The 24,376-nt window shown below is 35.4% G+C and overlaps 1 protein-coding gene across 2 annotated transcripts in view; it reads left to right on the top strand.

Annotated features, from left to right (window-relative positions):
- Nucleotides 1–24,376, top strand: part of HDAC1 (histone deacetylase 1) — a 229,221-nt gene that overhangs the window by 33,143 nt on the left and 171,702 nt on the right. For both annotated transcript variants that reach the window (XM_090395692.1, XM_090395694.1), the window contains exon 3: nt 10,550–10,667. In XM_090395692.1, the coding sequence (XP_090251818.1) occupies nt 10,550–10,667 (118 nt within the window). The remainder of the gene's footprint in view (nt 1–10,549; nt 10,668–24,376) is intronic.

Raw genomic sequence — 24,376 nt, 5'->3', positions numbered from 1 at the left:
TTTTTCACTTCTCTACAGTGCAATCTTTGTACACTTTTGACTACTGAGCCTCTTTTTCTGCATAGCCTTCATCAGCAGGTGTTTCTTTTTTGTTCTTTTGCAGTTCTCCCTGCTTCCAACAATCTTCAGCAGACTGTCATGTCAGAAATATTAATCCCACTAGCTGCCAAGTCTCTATTTAAGTCTACAGCAGACAATCTTGGATTCATTTTGCTTTTCCTAACTAATAAATGATCTTGAATAAGCGTAGTTTCCTTTTTTGCCGCATTTACCTTTTCTGTCAGAAGAAAAGCTACCTGTCTCCCTAAACTTGTTTAAAGGTAACAGAACCTAAACCAACACCCAGCACACTCCTTGGCAATTTGTCTTTGAGGCTTGGATATGGGCTGAGAAAGAGTACATATTTCTGAATGCTTTCTTGGAGATATTAACAGCTGTTCAGAGGTGAAGTAATGTCTTGAGTGAAAGAGAAACCCTAGTTTTTTAGAAGCTGAGGATGCAATGATTATGATGTGTTTATGCCAAGAGAGGCTTGATGTCAAGGTGATTCCAAGAAGAGAAATCTCATGTCGGGAATTTAGTGTTATCAAAAATAATAATGGGGGGAAAATGGTTCTTTTTTGTGAGAAATAAGACAGAACTGGGTTTTACTAGCATTAAAATTGATGAGGTTAACTGAACCCCATTGGAGGATGGCTTAGAGATCAGATTGAGAGCAGTGGTGGTTGATGTTCTATAGGGTGAGGTTTATCAAATGAAAGGGAGGAGTGCAATGTGCTGTCATCTGTAAAGCTGTGTATCAGGTTGGAGGTCAACTGAAGTAGGTCATTGATGTATAGAAATAAGAGAGTTGTGAGAGAACAGAATCTTGTGGAACCAGAATTAGTTGAATGGTGAAAGGATAATGAACCATCTACCATCACATAATGTGCATCCAGACAGAAAAATAGCATTACAACTGCAGAAGTCCTGAGATAGGCCAAATGATTGGAGTTTGTTTAGTAAGCCTTCATGCGAGACCCAGTGGAAAGCATTGGAGATGGGTGATATATGCGAACAGATCTCCTGTTGATTGGCCCGACAGAATCCATACTGGTGGTTGTTTATTAGCTGGATATTTTTGAGTTAGTGTAGGAGTTGTGAATTGATGGTTCTCTCCATTACTTTATATAGCACTGAGTGAGATAGGGCAATAGTTTGTATAATTTATAGCATAACTTTGTTATGCTATAAATTAAAGATACCAATAAGTTTACTTGGTTTAATCCTTTATCCAAGTGTAAGCAAGTTTATCCAAGGAAAAACTTCCAACAACTATCTCTAATCCAGAGTATTTTAATAATAAGATGTGACATCGAAACTGGTCTGGATAGTGACCCTTCCCATAGCACATAGCATTATACATGTTTGCAAGGACATGTCTTTGCATTATGGGATACTAAGGCAAGTGATGCAAAGTTATTTGCTTCTATATATGAGTTGCTCCAGTCCTGAAAATAGTTTGCTTAAATATGAAAATAGTTTGCACAAACTTTGTTTGTTTGCTTACACTTGGATAAAGGATTAAGCCAAGTAAAAACTTCCAACAGCACCCTGGACAGTTTGCACCTATATGGTGAGTCCCAATTCCATACATTATGGGCATCACAGAAGCAATTGCAAAGATCCTGAAAAGATACAATTTAGTCCATATGTTCTTCCCCATGAACAAAATCTCCTCTTGGTTATCTCTACAAGAGATCCCCCCCCCCCCCCTTCTTTCCTGGTATTTAGGAGGTTCATGAGTGATTGCCCTGCTTGTACTTTGGACAAACAGAATTCATTTGAAAGATGACTACAGTAAACCTGAAAAATCTGGCTTTGCCTAGTGTGGTCCATTAGTTTCTGGCCAAAATATCTGCAATAATAAAATTAGTATTCTTTATTCTTGTGAAAAGATGTGTCTGATAATTGAGATATGCTGTATTCATTTTGGTGCACTGCAGTTTTAATAAGATATATGAAATTAAAAGTTGATTAGTTTTTGTTTAATTTTTGAGTAGTTCTTGAGCGACCCATCATTTAATCTGTATTATGATCCCTAATAAGAAATGTGTAATTGTAATTTCATGTTATATTTTATAATCTGTTCTTAGAGATATTTGGTAAGCCATGCTCTTACAAATAGGGTTATGCATAGAATTTAATACCCATGATTTCAAAATGTTCTTAAACAGACAGTACTGAACATTCTTTTTTGGGTTTTTTTTTTTTTTGGCTTGAAATTCATTTATAGCAGTATTCTTCACTAGCACCTGTACTACAAGCTTACCCCTCCTCACTTTGCTGTTATTTTTTGTTTTAAATTGATGTTATCCACAAGGTTTTGAAAAGCATACTCACTCACCAACTAGTGAACTGTGAATTTGAATGCAGGCATAGATGCTTGTGTCTTTAGGTGTAGATGAATATCATTGCTCAGTGTGAGACCACCATCTTGCATACTGGCAGTTTGAAGTAGCTTGAAAAAAGTACTGGTATCTGGATTAGGGAATTCATATTATGTAACCCTAAGCCTACTTTCAGTACTAGTTGGGCTATAGGTTTTTGACCTTTCATGGGGGTTAAAAAAATGAATTTATTCAGTGCTATATATTATACATTTAATTTGCTCTCTTAGCTTAGTTATAATTCTGATGAAGTTAATAACATTTAATGAAACAAACTAAGGTTTATAACCCTACTGTTATTAAATAAATTACATTCCTTGTTTATCTGTTTAAAATGAATTATTCTCATGGAAGCTTTCAGAAATGGCTGTTTATTTTTCTAACATGTATTTGGTATATTAGGTCTCATGATCCTACAAAAAGTAAGTTGTTATGATCCTACAAAATCACAAATCAAGAAACTAAAAAGTCTACTCAAAAAAAGTTTCTTCGTGGTCTGATATCACAAAAAACTCAAACCCTTTGGTTGCTCCCCCCCCCCCCCCCCCAGATATAGGCTTGCCCATGATACATAAACCCAAATTTCCCCCATGACCCATTGTGGATACCACTGATTCGCCCTGCTATAAATTATCCAAACAGTTAGCAAAATCTTTCACCCCCCCTCCCCTACTAGTCATATCACATCATACATAAAAAATTATTTCTATTTTAAAAGTTCCATTCAAAATATAATTGTTAATGATACTGATATCCTAGTGAGTTTTGACATCACCTTATTGTTCATTAACGTTCCTTTAAATGACACTTTATTACAAAAAAAAAAAAAAAAAAAAAAAGCCCCCCCCCTTGATATCATTGACCTTTTCCTTTGCTGTCCATTCTGGTTATTTCTATTGGAAGAACAAAATTTATAAACAGATAGATAGGATCTCACCCTCCTTGCAGATTTTTTTATGGAAGATTTTAAAAAAACAAGCTCTTGACTCAGCCTATCTCAAACCTTATATTTGGTTGAGATATGTCGATGATGTATTTTCTATTTGGTCTCATGGTCCAGACACATTAGATACTTTTCCATGTCACTTCAATAGCCTTCATCACCCTAGAATCCAATTTAGTATAGAAAAGGAAACTAATAGCAGTCTGGCCTTCCTTAGACACCTTGGTCACTTGCATACCTAATGGTAACCTGTGCTTTTCAACATATAGGAAACCCACTTACACATGCCGATACATTCACAAACTTTTTCATCTGCCCTCCTCTCAATAATATGGTGTCATAACACTTACCAATAGAACTTACCAAAAGGAAGTGGAAGTGATCGGTAAGGAGATACTGGAAGTTAAAGCTGAGTTTAATGTGTTAAACAGAGAAATTAGGACTATAGAGATTACTTTAGCTGAAGTAACTAGAACAGGATTACATATGGGTGAGTCTTTGGTGAATGATTCAGTAATAAATAGTATGGGAGTGATTGGGAGTCAACATAATAAAACCACAAGTAGCCAAGAAGAAATGAGATGTAGTGAGAGTGGGGGGGTAAGTAATAGAGAGTTGAGTAATGAAGCTGGGAGAGTCATGCTGAATAGTGTAGAGAATGAGTCCATGAGTGTGAACTTGAATGAAGTTAATAGTGGTAAAATATATGGTGATTCTATGATTAAGGGTATGGAGAGTGGTATGCATGAGGAGTGCTTGGCTGATGGTACAATAGAAAGAGTGGCTTTAGCAATAAAGAGAGGGCATGAAACAGACAAGATGATAGTTATGGTGGGTACGAATGACCTGAGAGGTAGTATAAATCGGGTAGGAAAAGATTTAAGAACATTATTAGATATTGTGAAGAGGAAAAGTGTCAATGGGAGAATAGTGTGTGTGCTGCCTCGTTTTGACAATTACGAGTTAAGTAGACGAGCAATGATAATGAATGATATGATTGCAAGAATGTGCAGAAAAAGAGGTCTGGAGTTTGTTGATGTTTGGAGTGTGTTTGAAGGAAAAAGGCAGTTGTATGCTAGAGATGGACTGCATCTTAACATGGAAGGACATAAGAGATTGAAGAAGTTATTGTTTTCTGAACAGGTTGAAGTTATTGGGCAGGGAAACTAATATTGAAAAGGTTGAGTGTAAGAGAGAGAAACTTTAGCACTGATTGTGTATTTATTGATCCTTATAGGCAGAATAAATTGCAGAAAAGAGGGGGAAAAAATCGGCATAGGACTACGGTAGTTAGTGACTTATATATCAGTTCTAAAGCTGGTACAAGATCTAGAGGGAATCTGCAATTTTTGTATACCAATGCTAGAAGCATTAGAAATAAGAGAGAAGAATTTTTGGCATTAGTCAGTGAAATCTCACCAAAAGTTGTAGGCATTAGTGAAACTTGGCTGTCAGCAGAAGATGTGGTCACTGGAATTGAATGTGATGGGTACAGTATTTTCAGGGAGGATAGAGAAGATAGAACAGGAGGAGGAGTACTGTTGATGATAGCTGATGTGTTGCAGCCAAAGAAAGTAGTATATCATGATGATAGACATGTGAATGAGAGTTCATTTGAGGCAGTCTGGTGCGAAATAGTGACCAACGCAACCAAATATACAGTTGGATGCCGCTATAGGCCAGGGAGTACAGGGGGAGATATTGAATTCATGCATCAGCAACTTAGTGCAATGAGTGAAGGCTTAGTGATTATTATGGGGGATTTTAATTATGGTGATATCAATTGGAAGGAGGAAATATCACGTAGCAAAAAGGAAATGGAGTTCATACATCTGCTACGAGATAATTACTTGAAACAGCACGTAACTGAAGGGACACGTGGTGTGAGAGTGTTGGACCTGGTTATTGGTTCAGAGGTTATATGCTTAAGTAAGGTGACCTCGTTACCTCCAGTTGGTGAAAGCGATCATGTGGTATTGACTTGGGAGGTTGCAAAATCTGTGGATTTTTCTATTAAGAAGGGGTATGTACGAAACTACAGGTTAGGCAATTATAACAAGCTTCGGAGTGAGCTTGCAGCCATCCCATGGCAGAACATATTGCAAGGGAAAGATGTTAGCAGTGCTTGGGATAAAATCAGCGGGTATCTGAGGAAAGCAATATCAGATTGTGGCCCCATGGTCAGGAGGTCAAACAAGGCAGGCATTAGATGGATGAGCAGTAGTATCAAGCTTGAACTACAAAAAAAGAAAATGTTATGGAGAATTTACAAGGAGAAGGGCGATCAGGACACCCATGAGCAGTACAAGGCTCAAGCTAGGAAGGTTACCAGCATAGTAAGAAAAGCTAAATCAGATTATGAGAAGACCTTAGCCAAAGAGATCAAGGGTAATCCCAAAGAGTTCTTCCGCTATGTGGCAAGTAAGAGGAAGAATGACTTCGTAAGGATAACCTTAGTGGGTGCTGATGGTATTGAGGTGACAAAATCAGATGTAATAGTCGAGTTACTGAGTGATCACTTCTCAAAAGTCTATCACCCAAGTGAGGATATCTCTATACCTATAGCAATACCTAATGTGAGAATTGAAGCTAAAGAATCAGAGGTATTAAATATATTGCGAAACTTAAATGCAAACACTGCGGTAGGCTTAGATGGAATATCAGCTCGGGTGTTGCGTGAATGTGCAAATGAATTGTCAACCCCTCTTACCTGGATATTTAATTTGTTTGAACTCTGGTATGGTCCCTAGGGAGTGGAAGTTAGGCAAAGTGGTTCCTTTGCATAAGGGTGGCTCTAAAACTGCAGTATTGAATTACAGACCAATCACCATCTCAGGAGTAGTGGTAAAAGTATTGGAAAAGTTGGTTAAAGACAAAATTCAAGAATGGGTGGATCAGGATATGATACTCTATAGAGGCCAACATGGTTTTGTTAAAGGTAGATCCTGCCTTAGCAATCTATTAACTATCCATAATAGAATAACATCAGAGTTGGACAAAGGAACTGGCTACACAGTGGTACTTCTGGATTTTGCTAAGGCTTTTGACAGGATACCCCATAGAACACTGTTACGCAAATTGGAGCAGATGGGAATGGATATTAAATTGGTGATATGGATAGGAGAATGGCTCAGGGAGAGATACCATAAGGTGGTGTATGGAGGAGCCGAGTCCAGAATGAGGCAGGTGACCAGTGGTGTGCCTCAGGGCTCTGTGCTTGGGCCAATGTTGTTTAATTTGTATATAAATGATATAGGAAACGGCTTAAAGGGAGATATTCAGTTGTTTGCTGATGATGCAAAGTTGTGTAGTGCAATAAAAAATCAAGCTGATGTTGAAAGTTTGCAGGAGGATTTAAATAAGCTGGTAAAATGGGCAAAAGAAAATGGATGTCAGTTCAATGTGGAAAAGTGTAAAGTCTTGCATTTTGGGATTAAAAGATTACCAGCTGTGTACTACATCGATGGAAAGGTACTCCAAGAGATTGATGAGGCTAGGGACTTAGGGGTATTGGTAGATAAGGAGATGAAGTTCAGAGGACACATTGCTAAGGTGTCCAAGATTGCACATAGGATTACTTGGTTGTTGAGGAACACACTGACATCCAGAGATAAAGAGGTTATTATTCCCCTTTATAAAGCATTGATACTTCCACATTTGGATTACTGTGCTCAGGTCTGGTCACCTGGATTCCTTGGAGATGAGGAGGCTGTGGAGAGGGTTCAGAGAAGAGTGACCAAGTTGGTGAGTGATATAAAAAATGCTCCCTACATTGATAGATTGAGAGCTTGTGGATTGCAGAGATTGGTTGATAGGCGAAGAAGAGGGGATATGATAGAAACATTCAAATTACTAAAAGGTTTTTATAGGATTGATGCAGGGGAAATGTTTCAGCTGTGTGATAGTGATGGAAGAACAAGAGGTCATCTCTGGAAATTAAAGAAGAGTGTGGTTAACAAAGGTGTCAGAACAAGGTTTTTTGCCTGGAGGGTGGTGAATGAGTGGAATTCATTGCCTGACTTTGTTGTGAGCTCTTCATCTGTAAATGAATTCAAGAAGAGATATGACAGATATTGTTTTGCTAGCTTGGGTCTCCCGCGATGAGTCTACTGACTCCATGGAGATACCCGTAATAATAATAATAATAATAACCTAAAACATTTGTTCCAATGAGACCTTTCTTGCATCAGCACTCAATCACGTAATCCACACTTTTCTAATGGTTACAGTTCCCACCATATCAAAAAAATTATCAGTCATTCCACCAATCCAAGATATTAGTAGGGTTATCACCATCCTCTATGTCTGAGGCATATAAGAAAAAATATCCAAAATCTTTGTACCACTTTCAAGCCCACTTAAAACTAGCTACAGGAAAACCTCGCTTAATGCGATTAATTAATCCATCAATTAATTTGCTCTAAGTGAAATTGTGTTAAGCAAATACAATGAACAATAGGAATAATTATAATTCATCTATCAGTTAACATAAATTTGAAAAAAAAAAATATTATAAAGCTATATTGGAGGATAAAATCATCATTGTTAATAAAAATTGATTGCTTAAATTTTTATTTAATGTTAGAATATTTGGTTTGAGCTATTTTTTTTTTTTACAAAAAAAATTAAGTAAAGATGTTTGAATAGTGCTCTCGACTTTTTCATCTTGTCATGCAATTTGCAGTAGCTGGTGATTGCTTTATCAAGATTTCGGCAGACTTAGAAGCTTCGTTCCATATCAGGATCAGTATCAAACAAAATTTTCTTAGTATGCTCAATGTGATTGAAAACTAGCTCATGTTCTTTTGCACTTAGCTTCTTAATCTTAATATTCTCTTCTTGTTCGCACTCTTTCTTCTTCAAATGTGCGCTGTTCTTCTAGTTGAAGGAGATCATTCTTGCTTAGCTGTTCTGAATGGGAATCGAGCAAGTTTCTCACATTTTCATTATCCAGTTCATTAAATCCAAGTTCTTTTCCAATTATGCTGATTTCTTCAATAATATTGTCAACTGGGTTATTAAAACCAGTGAAATCATTTGCACAGTGAGGTAAGACCTTCTGCCACACGGCTCTCATATTGTTGCCAATGACTTCTTCCCATGCTAAATAAATATTTTCTACTGCTTGCTTGATATCATATTTTTTTCCAAAATATGAAAACTCAGATAAAGAAATTGCATTCTCTTTACTCGTTGCTTCAAGGGCCTGGACAAAGGTTCTACAAAGGTAGTATGCTTTAAATGATGATATGACCCCTTGGTCCATTGGCTGAAGTGAAAAAAATGATATATTTTGGGGCAAATAAAACAATCTTCACATTTTCATTAAGTTCGTCAAGTCCCCTAGGATGTCCGTGAGCATTATCCAATAACAAAAGGGCTTTAAAGGTAAGATTTTTATTGCAGTAATCTGCAACCAAAAAATAACAGCTGAACTACTCTTCGAAAAGAGTTTTGGTCACCCCAACCTTCTTATTTGATTTCCATTACTGGCAATTTTTGTTGGTTACATATTGACAAATGCCACCACTCGTTGCAGATTGGTGACAAAGAATTTTGCATAACTTAAAAAAATTGCGTTAACTGATTAATCACTCTCTTAAACAGGGAAATTGTATCATTTCACTCAATCGCGCTAACTGATTATCGCTCATATCAAATTCGTGTTAAGTGAGGTTTTCCTTTAATCTTATTCACTCCTTCATTAAAGACAAATTCCCTCCCCTCTCAGTTCCAGGTGCATATAGAATTCCTTTCCTGGAAGTTTGCGTACAATGGACGAACAGAAAGATCAGCTACCATCTGAATGGAAAACATAAAAAATATGTCTGCAGTCATGACTATGGTCAATCTGGCCTTGTAGACCATGCTTTGGACACAGCTCACAGAATCAATTGGAAAGAGACCATCATGCTCCATCACAGTAAATTTAGAAGAGAAAGATGGTTTTTAGAATCTGCTGCTGCTCTTAAAAATCAGCCTAATTTCAATAAATACAGTTGCATAAAACTTCCCAAAATTTGGGAAACACTAATTCTTGGAGACCGCAGTTTACTTCCTAGGCCTCTGATTGCTATCCATAGAGGACACCCCACCTAATTAGGACTGTAGTCTTTCACGTGTTTCAGTTAGTTTTGTATTGCCTTTATGTGTGTTACAAGTCTCATTTTGTACTCCATATTACTAGTAATTTCTGATGTCTCTGTAATTGAGAAAAAATATTGGAAGCATTAAATACTTCTTTTAATCATTTTGTAAGTGCTGTTTCACTCCATTAAACTTTTATCATGAAATTATTGATGCATTTATTGAGATTGCTATCTAAACACAAAAATTTAAGTATTCGCTGTTTCTGTGTATATTTAATTATTCAGATTCCTTGTGGGATATTTGATGTATTAAAAAATTTTGATTGGTATCAAATAAGGGTACTTTTTAAAGCTCATGTCATCTGATTTTATTTTCTTTATGACTTTTAATATGGTGTATAACTTTTCAAGATCAGTGAGTTGGACTTCTTAAATGTAGCCTTGTTTAGTAATCTAAAATTATACACAGTGACCCATAAGTCATGAATAAGTGTAGACATTTAATAATTTATTTATTTATTAATAAATAAATGATTAAATTTTATTTTATTATTTTTATTCTTTTTTGTTATAATGAAATACAAAACCTGGAGATTTTTTGTTATTAGTTAATGAAAAACCATATCACGTAAATATCTTCCATTTTTGACTTCAAAGATGTGCCATTTCTCTGGCATGTTCCATGACAGCTGTTAATCTTTCTGGCTGCATCATCCTAATTTCTGTACGAATGTTCTCTTTCAGTTGTTGAATTGTCTGGGGCTTTTACATATACCCCTTCCTTCAGGTAACCTAGGAAGAAGTTGGGAGCCATCAGATCTGGAGTATGTGATGGCATTAATTGCAGATAATTGCAAAATTACACCATTTTGGTTGTTGTTGACAACAATGAACTTTTCCATGATTAATTTCTCAAATTAATTTGAAAAATTAATAATCAAAAAAGTTCATATTTTTAAACCCTTTTGTGGCTTTTGAGCCTCCCTCTTGCAATAAAAAAAATTATTTTTTGAGTTCTGTTTTACCATTCTTTTTAATATTTATATTCTGTATACTTAAATATTTATAAAATTGAATATTTTCAATAGCGGCCACATAAAGCCACCCAAGAAGAAATGACAAAATACCATAGTGATGATTATATCAGATTTTTAAGGAGCATAAGGCCAGATAACATGTCTGAATATAACAAACAGATGCAGAGGTGTGAGTAGTGATCTTTAAAAAATTTTCTTCTAGCTTCTCTAGTTTACTATTCATGTATGAACTGTATTCTATACATGTACACAGCTATTACTTATTGCACTCACAATCAGAGGTAATTTTTATTCTTGCCATTATAATCTGAAAAATGTCACCCCCCAATTGATCTATCTTGGATTAAGTTAACTGAAAATCCATATAACCCAGCATTTTTTTAAAAAATATTTAATATCAACAAGCATTGAAGAAGAGTGAGCATTATATTATGCTTGACAAGAAATTGTATTTTTGTTTCCATCCTTATTTTATCCAGGTGTTAGCAAACAAAAGTTTGTTATGCAAAATATGACTTACTCCTGAGAACAGATTGTACTGTGCATAATTCGATATAAAAAGACAAGGTCTAGTCATGTGCAAACTTTTATTTTTTCACTCTTATTTTTGGATAAAATATGGATTAAAACAAAAATGCAATTTGTCAAGTTTAATATATGGAACCTATGTTGCTCAGTATGATGATGCCCTTCAGCTGGGAACACTGGGATTTCTTGGAAGTTTTCTTTTTTTTTTCCCACTTAGTTAGACTGTAATAAATTTAGTTGAATCCTTTATCCAAGTGTAAGTAAACAAAGTTTGCATCTGAAGTATCTTCAGGACTGAGGCAACTCGTAGTAAAGGTGAACCAAGCTCTCATTACTACTTGTCTTAGCATTTCCCATAATGCAAGGCACATCTCCTTGCGGACATGTAAATGCTATACATTAAGGGAATGGCCACTACCCAGACCGGTTTCGACCTTTATTAAGGTCTCGTCAGTGGGAACCAGACCCAGAGGTGGTGATACTAAGGTGGGAGCAATGGAGAAGTCATATTTACCTGTATGAGTTGCCAAGGTGTCTCACCTTATTATTAAATTACTCTAGATTTAGAGAAAAATTTATTATGTTTTATTTATTATATGGGTACAGAGCAGGTTTAATTAAAATTAAAAACAATCTTACAGAACAGAACAATATATAAAATATAAGAGTGTAAACTATTACACAAATTCATCATCCACTGAGCTGCCTTACTTGATATGCTAAGTAGATCTGATGGGCTGCCAGGGAAGGCTTATAAGCTGCATTCATACGTAATGGGTCATTATTTGAATTGATGCTCCAAGCAATGACCCACATTACTTTGTTTGAATTGACGCTTGAGTGCAAGCATGCCACACTTTTGCTTTGTCCGGTTCGAAGGTGGTTAAGTTTCCAGGCGCAAGAAGGGAGATCAAAGCCAGATGATCTGTCATGTCCAAGCTGATAGTTGCAGTCCCCTACAATCCACTTCCAGATTAATGTGAATGGGGGGGGGTCATAATTTTTTTATATTCTCTTTGAAGGAAGTGCTTCCTGCATAGGTGTGGTGGCTCAATATTGCTTATAGCTGGTGTACTGGGATTGGTTTGATTCTTCCTGTCAAAATTCTCATACTGGTGTTGAGTTGGACATCAATTTTTGAGATGTGTGTGTGTGTGCGTGCATGGTATTCAACACATAGGTACAAAATGTTCGGCAGGTCCATAGACCAAGCTGATAGTTGCAGTCCCCTTAGTACCTCTGTAGTGGTTTGAATCTTGTCTAAAAACTGCAGCTGAAGGTGAGTTAGTCTTCCCTCCTGGAAACTCAGGTCTTTCATCTTGCAAACAAACAAACCAGAGAATTATGCAATTGACAGACCTAGCATGCAGATTAACCACCTTATCAGAGCATTAACAGGTTTTTGTAATGTTACAACTGTGGTAGGCCATCGAACGTGAGATATTATGCTGAAGGTGCGATATAGTTATTACATATACTATGTAATTATGTAACTCCTCATTCAATGTGATACAGAAAAACAATGCATTAAGTGAAAGTCTGAATCAAACATAATTTATAAATAAACATAAATATTAGTTAGAGAAGTAGCATACAATGCTTAGAATTTCACGATGATATATTTTTTGATTGACAAGGAATTATATAATATAAAGAAAAATATATATACACTTTTCATAAATAAAAATGTAATTGCTTCGAAATATTTATTTCTGTAAATGGGAGCTGCTTGTTATAGATTTTGCTAAAAAGAAGAGGGACAAGTTGAAGAGTTATGGGAAGAAGTTTGAAGAATGGGTCTTGGTATGTCAGAAACTCACTATTGAAAGGGGGGGGGGGGGCTGTACTTCAGCTTTGTTGGAAAATAGGACTGTTAGATAAATTCTTGTCTTACAGATATAATTTTCTCAATCATATTGTCATCCTCAAATTTCTGACATGTACTCTTAGGTGGTATACAGCATATTATGATAGTACTTATGCAACAAAGTTACATCAACTAACTACCTGTTGAAATTTTCCTCCAAATTAATCTTATCTGTAAGGACTCCAACATTATCGGGTCTTATATTTCTGTCTTCTAAGGCACTTTCTCTAGGTCTTTTTCCTGCTATAATGGCAAAGAACACTTATTTTGCTTACCTTTCCTCTCTCATTATGCTATATCATATGCGATTAACTCTGCTAACACATTTCAGAATCCTAAAAATATCAAGTTCTTTCCTAATATCCTCATTTTTAACATGAAATTGCAATTGATGCCATCTGTTCACTCTCTTAATTTTCCTCAGGACTTTCAAATATGAGATCTCCCATCTTTGATCAAATGTTTTATATTTAACTCAATTCTCCATAAGTTAAAATTGGTTTAAACACTGTCTTCTGGATGTATATTTTTACTTTTCTGCCCTCACTCACACACACACTCCAACCAGATAAACTCTCAACTTCAAAAGAAAACTCCTAAATCTAGCTTGCACACAGGTTCGTATCCCACGATATCTCACATGTAACCCATAAACAAATTCCTGATATATATATATACCCTCAGGGAATGTAATGTACAGTGTAACCCAACCTCTTAAATTAAGCTATTTAATATTCCATTACACCCCACTAAGAGATGAGTTTTCAAACACCATCATCATCATCAAATTCCTGCCATGTACCCTCAAGGGGTGTACAGGATATGATAGTACTACATGAAAAAAATTACATCATTACTAACTTCCTATCTACAATTTTCCTCCAAATCAGTCTGTTACTTGTCAAGACTCCAACATTATCAGATCTTATATTTCTATCATCTAAGGCACTTTGTACCGTATCAATCCACTTATATCTTGGTCTTCCTCTGGGTCGTTTTCCTGCCAACCTGCAGAGAACACTTGTTTTGCTAATCTTTCTTCGTCCATTCTGTTTAAGTGACCATACCACCTGAGATTAGCTCTGCTAAATCATTCCTGAATCCTGACTGCTGACAATGTCAAGTTCTTTCCTAATATCCTCGTTTTTAATATGATATTGCCATTTATGCCATCTGTTCACCCCTATAATCTTTCTCAGGACTCTCATATCAGCTGTCTCTAGTCTTTGGTCAAGTGTTTTACTTCTGACCCAGCTCTCAGATCCATAAGTTAAAACTGGTTTGAACACTGTATTGTATACAGCTAATTTAGTGTTTCGACTAATTTCTCTCTTATTCCATATGAATATTCATTTCAGTTGACTTACCACCATACCAGCTTTCCTGATTCTGTTGTCTATTTCTATATTTAATTTACCATCTTCAGTAAAAATCGTACCTAAGTAGCTGAAATGTTTTACTTGTTCCACAGGTTCTCCATTCACAACACAGTTGACATTTTCAATGATTCCGCCTATTTTCATTGTCTTTGTCTTTTTATTGCTGACGTTCATACCATATCTATTACAACAGTTATTCAATTTAGTCAGAGAATCTTGCAGACTCATAGCGGATTTATTTAGAAGTATAACATCATCTGCATAAAGCAAAGAGCTGATATTAACATCTCCAATTTTGATATCATGTTTAATACCAGTTTCCTTCATAATGTGATCCATATAGATAATGAATAACAGAGGAGATAATGTACATCCTTGTCTCACACCAGATTTAACATTAAATCATCATTCTGTACTTCCTTCAATTCTGACTGCTGACTTACAACTCAAATAAAGACTAAGTATTGCTTGATATAATGCCCCATTGACACTATATAACTGTAGCGTATTGAATAGCTTCTCTCTTCGCAACTTGTCATATGCCTTTTCCAGATAGACAAAACTTAAATACAGATCTTTGTTATATTACCATGATTTCTCGACTATTTGTCGTAAAGTGAAGATCTGATTCTGACAGCCTCTGTTTGTCCTGAATCCAGCTTGTTCTTCACAGCTTTTCTTCCACAATTCTTCTCAACCGTTTCTCAAGTATACTTGCATAGATTTTGCCAGGAATACTCAGTAGGGAAATACTTCTGTAATTCTCACATTCAGTTTTATTTCTCTTTTTATATATGGATACTATGAGAGCTCTACTCCAATCATCGGGAATTTGTCCCTCTGTCCAGGCTTTCTGAACTATGCAGTGCAGCCACTGTAAGACTTATGCCACCATACTTCAGCATTTCTGGTCGAATATCATCTACTCCTGCTGCCTTTCCACATTTCAAGCCCCTTTGATGGCTTTTTCTATTTCAAGTATGGATACGTATTCTTGACTGTATGCCTGTTGAGTGTTTTTTATCACTGTACTATCACTGCTTGTTTCATTTAGCAATTTTTTGAAGTAATTACTCCATACTGCAAAGATGTCTTTTTCTCCCATTTTCATGTCACCTTTATCATCTCTAATTCCTTTTACAGCACTCTTTGCTTTATTTCTAAGCTTCTTCAACAACCTCCAGAATATCTTACCACCTTCTTAATATTTATTTTCTGTGTTCTTGCCGAAGTCCTCCCATCTCTTTTGTTTAGCCAGTTTTACACACTGATTAGCTTTCTTACATTTGTCTCTATATTCTCTAAGAGCACAAGCTGACTTATTTGCCAGGAACTTTTGATATGCCTTCTTCTTTTCCTTCACTGCCTCTTTAACTTCCTGTGTCCACCATGGAGTTCTGATTTTTTTTATCCTTGCACACAACCTCGCCACATGTCTCTCTGGCAGAATCAATCAATGTTTTCTTCAGAGTTTGCTACTGAATCTACAAGGTTTGATTCCTGTTCTCAAACTCTTTCATTTTTTCTTTAATAATCTTTGTGTATTTTAGTCTACAGTTCACTTCTGAGTGTTGCTCAACTTTTATTCGCTTTAAAACTTTCTTACATGTTATTCTTTTCAATATGAAATTCAATTTTATCCTGCTCAAGACTAAATAGTGATCACTTCCAATTTCAAATCCTCTGTACACTCTGGTGTCCTGCATCAGGGAGAAAATATCACTATCCACAATAACATAGTCAATGCGACTTTTCTTAATCCTAGCCTCTTCTCTCCATGTGAATTTGTTCACATTTTTATACTGGAACATGGTGTTAGTAATAACCAGTGCATGTTCTGAGCAGAAATCCAACAGATATTTGCCATTATTATTAGCTTTGTTCTTTTCTCCAAATTTTCCCAAAATATTTTTGTATGTCTGACAGTCATTTCCTACTCTGCTATTTATATCCCCAACGAGGACCAACTTTTCCTTTTTCATTGTGTTAGTTGCTTTCTCTAAAGCCTCAAAAAATTCCTCCACTTCTTCCTTAATAGAACCTTCTGTGGGACCCTAGTCACAAATAAGTCTCATTGTCCAGTTTCCCATTCTCATATTTGCCCACATTATTCTACTTGAGACTGACTGCCATTCAAGAAGATTAGTCTCGTATTTTGTATTGAATACTATGGCTACTCCTTCTTTTCCTTGATTGTCATTGCCTGAATATAACATTTTATATTTATTGCTCAAAAAGATCTCACTAGTTTTTGTCTTTTTTATTTCAGTCACTCCTATTATGTCAATCTGGTACTTATCTAATTCCTCAGCTAGCTCCATTTATTTGCCATTCAGGCTTCTTATGTTGATAGTACCGATCTTTAACTCTGGTGATGTTGAGTTGGGATTTGTTTTCAGATTTGTTCCAGTGGCTGACTTCGCTGTTGGTCCTGGTTCCCTGGCGAAGACGACGGGGGCCTTGTTTAACCGGGCGACCACCCAGGCGGCATGAAAATTTGTCGTGTTGTACCATCATTTTTTATTTTGGTTCAACCAATAAGAATACAATTTGGTCGGCTAACACCTTCAAACACCTCATAACCAAAATAAAATCTCTAATTTACAAAAAAAAAAAAAATCTGTACATCATGAAATCAACTACTTAATTACTATGCAAACACCAGTGTATTTTCTTCAAATCACAACAATGCAATAACTACACAACTTCTTTACAATCATATAAACCAACAGTTATTGTCCAATATGGAAATATCTCCTTAGTCTCTTGCCTCCTACAGAACTTTTATTACTTTTTGAGTTCACACAGGAGAAAAACTAATGCAAAATAAAATGCTCTCTTTTAAAGTTTCAACATTCTTCTTGAAACTTTATGAACAGTTTTGTTACATCAGAACAACTGTCTTCTATATGAAAGTGTCTGAAGAAAAACTAAAACCATATCCACAGTTAGAAATCACTTATCAGACTGAGAATCCTAAATAAAACATACTCTACAGGGCCCATTTCTATGTGAACTAGCAAACAACGAGGTTCCTTTTACTTAAATAAATCCTGTATTGATTAATGACTACAATAAACTTAGCTTCAGCCTTATCTCTTTACACAAGTATGTTCTCACCAGTCTTCCATTTCTAACAATTCTTCTTTAATTTCTGTCCAGTCTTCATATATATTGAAGATACAAACTTTACAGCATTCTCCTGCTATGTTATTTTTTTCTACTCTATGGACAGCTGAAGGCCTAGCAACGTTCAATAATGTTCAGTTTGCTTCCACGCATGCTCGGAAATGCAACTGAGAAACTTCCACTCAAGTACATCATGGATTACTGCCACCATTACTTCCTTATAGCATAGAGCTTCACATGACAAAGCTCTTTCTTTGCAGTGAAGAAAAGTTTATTCAATAACAGCTTCACAATGAAACACCCAAAATTTATAACATTTGGTCATTTCTCAATCTTCTATGCACTGAGGTAAGTTTACTTTTGCTTCTCTAGCTATTGACAAAATGTTGTAAACAACATTATGTTTATATACAAACAGCACAAACATCATAAAATCTTTGACAGCTTATCCAAAATTATAATTAACTGCTAATATCTAGGGGTGCTTAAGGGTCAAAGCTGTATAACTGAGAGGAGACCACATAGCCTTTAAAGGAATGCAGAGAACTGTGACCAGGCTTTCTGACCTAATGTCCAATCCTCACCTTCACTTGGTGCACCCTGTTAGGTATCTAAACGAACTGAACGAGGATGGGCTGGCAATTTGGGATTTAGCCAAACAAATTGTATTATTAACTTAAACCAAAATACAAAATGGCGGTACAGCATGACAAAATTTAATGCCGGCTTGGGCAATCCCCTGATAAACAAGTTCCCCTGTTGTTTTCCAGGGCAAACAACGAAACGTCAGCTACTGGAACAAACCTGAAAACACACCTCAACATCACCAGAGTTAAAGATCAGTACTATCAACAGAAGAAGCCTGAATGGCAAATAAATGGAGCTAGCTGAGGAATTAGATAAGTACCAGATTGACATAATAGGAGTGATTGAAATAAAAAAGACAAAAACTACTGATATCTTTCTGAGCAATAAATACAAAATGTTATATTCAGGCAATGACAATCAAGGAATAGAAGGAGTAGCAATAGCATTCAACACTAAATATGACACTAATCTTCTCGAATGGCAGGCAGTCTCAAGTAGAGTGATGTCGGCAAATATGAGAATGCGGAACTGGACAATGAGACTTATTTGTGACTATGGTCCCACAGAAGGTTCTACTAAGGAAGAAGTGGAGGAATTTTTTGAGGCTTTAGAGAAAGCAACTAACACAATGAAAAAGGAAAAGTTGGTCCTCGTTGGGGATATAAATAGCAGAGTAGGAAATGACTGTGAGAGACACAGAAATATTTTGGGAAAATTTGGAGAAAAGAGCAAAACTAATAATAATGGCAAATACATGTTGGATTTCTGCTCAGGACATGGACTGGTTATTACTAATACCATGTTCCAACATAAGAATGTGCACAAATTCACATGGAGAGAAGAGGCAAGAAATAAGAAGTTTCATTGACTATGTTATTATTAATAGTGTTGTTTTACCCTGGTGCAGGGCACCAGAGTGTACAGAGGATTTGAAATTGGAAGTGATCACTATTTAGTCTTGAGCAGGATAAAATTGAATTTCATATTGAAAAGAATAAGATGTAAGAAAGTTTTAAAGTGAATAAAAGTTGAGCATCTCTCAGAGGTGAGCTGTAGACTAAAATACCCAAAGATTATTGTAGAAAAAATGAACGAGTTTGAGAACAGGAACCAAACCTTGCAGATTCAGTGGCAAGCCTTGAAGAAAACCCTGATTGATTCAGCCAGAGAGGCATGTGGTGAGGTTGTGTGCAATAATAGAAAAATCAGAACTCCATGGTGGACACAGGAAGTTAAAGAGGCAGTGAAGGAAAAGAAGAAAGCATATTAAAAGTTCCTGGCAAATAAGTCAGCTTGTGCTCTTAGAGAATACAGAGACAAATGCAAGAAATCTAAACACTGTGTAAAACTGGCTAAACAAAAGAGATGGGAGGACTTCGGCAAGAACACAGAAAATAAATATATTCGACCAGAAATGCTTAAGTATGGTGGTATAAGAGTCTTACAGTGGCTGCACTGCATAGTTCAGAAAGCCTGGACAGAGGGACGAATTCCCAATGATTGGAGTAGAGCTCTCATAGTACCCATATATAAAAATAGAAATAAAACTGAATGTGAGAATTAAAGAGGTATTTCCCTGCTGAGTGCTCCTGGTAAGATTTATGTAAGTATACTTGAGAAACGGTTGAGAAGAATTGTGGAAGAAAAGCTTGGTGAAGAACAAGCTGGATTCAGGCCAAATACAGGCTGTCAGGATCAGATCTTCACTTTACGACAAATAGTTGAGAAATCATGGGAATATAACAAAGATCTGTATTTAAGTTTTGTCGATCTGGAAAAGGCATATGACAAGTTGCGAAGAGAGAAGCTATTCAATACACTACAGTTATATGTGTCAGTGGGGCATTATATCAAGCAATACTTGGTCTTTATTTGAGTTGTAAGTCAGCAGTTAGAATTGAAGGAAGTACAGAATGATGATTTAATGTTAAATCTGTGTGAGACAAGGATGTACGTTATCTCCTCTGTTATTCATTATCTATATGGATCACATTATGAAGGAAAGTGGTATTAAATGTGATATCAAAATTGGAGTTGTTAATGTCAGCTCTTTGCTTTATGAGGACGATATTATGCTTCTAAATAAATCTGCTACAAGTCTACAAGATTCTCGGGCTAAATTGAATAACTGTTGTAATAGATATGGTATGAAAATCAGCAATAAAAAAGTCAAAGACAATGAAAATAGGCGGAATCATTGAAAATGTCAACTGTGTTGTGAATGGAGAACCTGTGGAACAAGTAAAACATTTCAGCTACTTAGGCACGATTTTTACTGAAGATGGTAAATTAAATATGGAAGTAGACAGTAGAATCAGCAAAGCTGGTATGATAGGAAGTCAATTGAATAATTTCATATGAAATAAGAGGGAAATTAGTCAGAACACTAAATTAGTTGTATACAAGACAGTGTTCAAACCAGTTTTAATTTATGGATCTGAGAGCTGGCTCAGAAGTAAAACACTTGACCAAAGAGTAGAGACCGCAGATATAAGAGTCCTGAGAAAGATTAGAGGCGTGAACAGATGGCATCAATGGCAATATCATATTAAAAACGAGGATATTAGGAAAGAACTTGACATTGTCAGCATCCAGGAATGCGTTAGCAGAGCTAATCTCAGGTGGTATGGTCACTTAAATAGAATGGGCAAGGAAAGATTAGCAAAACAAGTGTTCTCTGCCAGGCTGGAAGGAAAATGACCCAGAGGAAGACCAAGATATAGGTGGATTGATACGGTACAAAGTGCCTTAGATGATAGAAATATAAGATCTGATAATGTTGGAGTCTTGACAAGTAACAGACTGATTTGGAGGAAAATTGTAGATAGGAAGTTAGTAATGATGTAATTTTTTTCATGTAGTACTATCATATCCTGTACACCCCTTGAGGATACATGTCAGGAATTTGATGATGATGATGTTATTCAATTTAGTCAGGGAATCATGCAGACTTGTATTGCATTTAATTAGAAGTATATTATCATTGCATTAAGCAAAGAGCTGAACGAAATTAACGTATCTAATTTTGAATATCAGGTGTAATACCACATTTCTTCTTAATGTAACCCATATAGATTATAAATAACAGTGGGAGTAATGTACAGCCGTACTCTCACATCTCATTTAACATCAAACCATCTTTCTATATTCTCTTCAATTCTAACTATTGACTTACAATTCAAATATAGACTAAATATTATTTGATATAATGTCCTATTTACACCATATAGCTGTAGTGTTTTGAACAACTTTTCTCTTTGTAGCTTGGATATGCCTTTTCCAGAACTACAAAACTTAATACATATCTTTGTTATAGTCCCATGATTTCCTAACTAGTTTTAAAGTGAATCTGATATCGACATCCTCTATTTGGCATGAATCCTTTCACAATTTTTCTCAGCTGTTTCTCAGGTATAATGGATCGCTGCTCAAGCAGTCATTCACTACATGCATCTGCAATTGTGTGTGTGTGTGTGTGGAGGAAGTGTGATTTGCTATATGACAAAATTCACTATACGACAGTGTCCTGAAACCTAACGTATCGTATGACTGAAGTATGCCTATATTGTATTACCTCAATATGTCTTCATACTCAACATACTGACCAGAAATCACCCTACTCGCTCATCTCTGGATCCATTCTGGTATTTCTTCATCATTTTACAAACTAAGTGGCCAAATCTCTGCAATAATCCATATGCAGCCTGATCAAAGCCTTATAAAACAGAACCATAACATACTTACCTCTACATTTCAGTGTTGTGTGCATCATTGACATAAACATCTGTACTATCAATGTAATTTTAGAACTGTGTCTCTGAAATTTTCAGGTCCCTGTCCACCATCATCTCCTGATCTCACATCTGTCTCTCCACTTCCTCTGAGATCTGCCAGTTGTACTCTGCATCCTATCTTTGCTTCTTGAATTTTAAAAACTTTACCTCCATTGAACTAGCAAGCCCCATTCACTAAACATTTGTTCTACTTCTCATAGCCCTTTCCCATTTTGCATTATCTTTAAACAACTGCATATCAACCATTCGAACTATTCCCAACATCATTAACATAAGTTAAACAGCAATAGTCCCAAAGGTATCCATAAAATGCATTGAAACAATTCATTGAATAAAGAATCAATCGCAAAATAGTTAATTGAAAATTAATCGAAAGGAAGTTCCTCGAAATAGCAATTCATCGAATGGCAATATTCAAAAATGATTTATCGAAATGCAGTTCGTCAAAAACCATCAATTCATTGAAAAAATCATAATTTGCCAAAACTATCAATCATCAAATCAGTTTATCGAAAAATTAATTATAAGACGTGAAACAAAATATATTTATCAAGAAGAACTGAAGTTTTTATTCGATTAACTTGTGATGCAATTGAAGCTTAGCATGATATTCCTTTATATATGTTATGTAGACGTGTGGCTTCGAGATTTTTTTTTCGCTGAGTATATGCATTTCGTGTATTTTATTGCATTTTACACAATCTAGAAAAGATTATGTAAAAACCTTAATTATTATTTTATAGTAGGATAGCAATGCTGTTTTACTAGGGAATAATTATAGAACAAGATGGTTTCCCATTGTCGTCTTTATCCAGTGTGTGTGTATGTGTTTTTATGGTCATAGATATGTGTGTTCATCGGGACCAGTTTGCGGAATGAAACTCGTGAGTTTCCGAGAGTAAAACCCTGCCATCTCTATATGAGACCAGATAACTTATCTTCAGTTGAAGAGGAATGATAAAAATTCTTTGCATCATTCACAGAACTCTAGTCCTTCTAGCTAAAGGGCTTCGTTTATACCGACTCAACTGTGGAGGCTCCATTATTATTAGTAATAGTAGTATTAGTATGGTAACATTTGCACACACCAGTTATATGGGATGAATTTTACTCTAATTTGGTATTTGAAAGCCTTTTACAAAAATTTGTTGAAGCGTTCCAGTTTTCAGTTCAACTATATGCAGTGCTACAAAGGGACAAAATGCCAACATTTTAAATTGCAATAACTCTCTGATTTAGTGGAATATGTGCAAATGTTGGAATTTGTAAAATATACAAAAAGACTATTTGGTTCAGTTTTAGTTCTGATAGGATCACTTTTCTCAGAAAATTTTGGTAAATAAGTTTCTAAGTGATATTAATAATTCTGCTCTAGCTAGATGAAATTTTATAGATCATCTTACAAGATCTATATTAAAATTTGTCACTTTTGATTTCAATCTGATTGTCATTGTTTTGAAAAAATTATGTAGAATGAACTTTTTTGTCTAGAGATAGATCTATCTACATGATTAAGTATCAGATACACTTACAAAATAATATTTAAAAAAAAAAAATAGAATAATTATAACATCTCAGTGACCACCTACATATATTTGTCTAAATCTTGGGTGAAGTTAGGTATATTCTTACCAAGCACTTTAAATCAATAGTTTCAAAAAATATTCATGTTTCGATGAATTATGCAACAACCTATCAAAAAATTATCAGTGAATTGCTTTCTTAATCAATTGCATTTGTGGTGAATTGTCATTCAGCAAATTGTTTATTTAGGGAATTGCTGTTTTGATGAATTACCATTCAGTATACTGTCTTTCAGTGAACAGTTTCAGATGAATTTTAATGGAACTAAAACAGACTGTTTGTGCACACCATTAGCGGTAGTGTACAGTAAAGGTCTATTTTGGGGCACGATATTGCCGCTCTCCCCCTTATAATTTGCTGATGCTCTCAGATAAGCCAGTCTTCAATTCAGTGCACTAATTTACTATCTAACCTTATTGTTTAAGGTTTACTTGCCACATGCAAGCTTATAAGTTAAGCTTGCATGTGGCAGTCTATCAAAGGCTTTTGAAAAATCTAAATATACTATTGTGTATGCATCTCCTTTGTCCAATGCATTTGTCACCTTGTTAATAATAAGTAACTTGCTAAAACTTGATCTTCCTTAGCAAATCCATGCTGTTCATCTAAGAGAATGCTGCTACTGTTGTTGTTCATCTAGTTCTGAATCGTGTCATCATTAACCTTTCTAATATTTTAACCACGATACCAGACACAAAGATTGGGCTATAATTTGAAGCCCTAGTTTTATTGCTTACCTTATGAAGTGGAACTATTTTGTTCAAGATCAACCAACCACGAAAAGTAAAATATTTTCTAACATTAAAAAGAATTATAACATGGGAGGAAAACTCGTGTAAAAATCTTTATTAGTTTAGAAGTATCATAGGCATTGTCAGTATCACAGAATGGCAATTATAAACAGACAATTCTAAAAAGTGCCCTCTAAGTGGCTAATGTAAGATAACTATAAAAGGTCAGTAATTTTCTAACTTATTTAAGAAAAAAATATATATTTAGACAGTATAAA

Source organism: Typopeltis vanoorti, chromosome 7 (assembly GCF_054136105.1).
Source record: "Typopeltis vanoorti isolate ZY-2024b chromosome 7, IOZ_Tvanoo_1.0, whole genome shotgun sequence".
NCBI lineage: Eukaryota > Metazoa > Arthropoda > Arachnida > Uropygi > Thelyphonidae > Typopeltis > Typopeltis vanoorti.
Note: the sequence above shows the minus strand (reverse complement) of the source record. Positions and strands in the feature narration are given on the sequence as shown.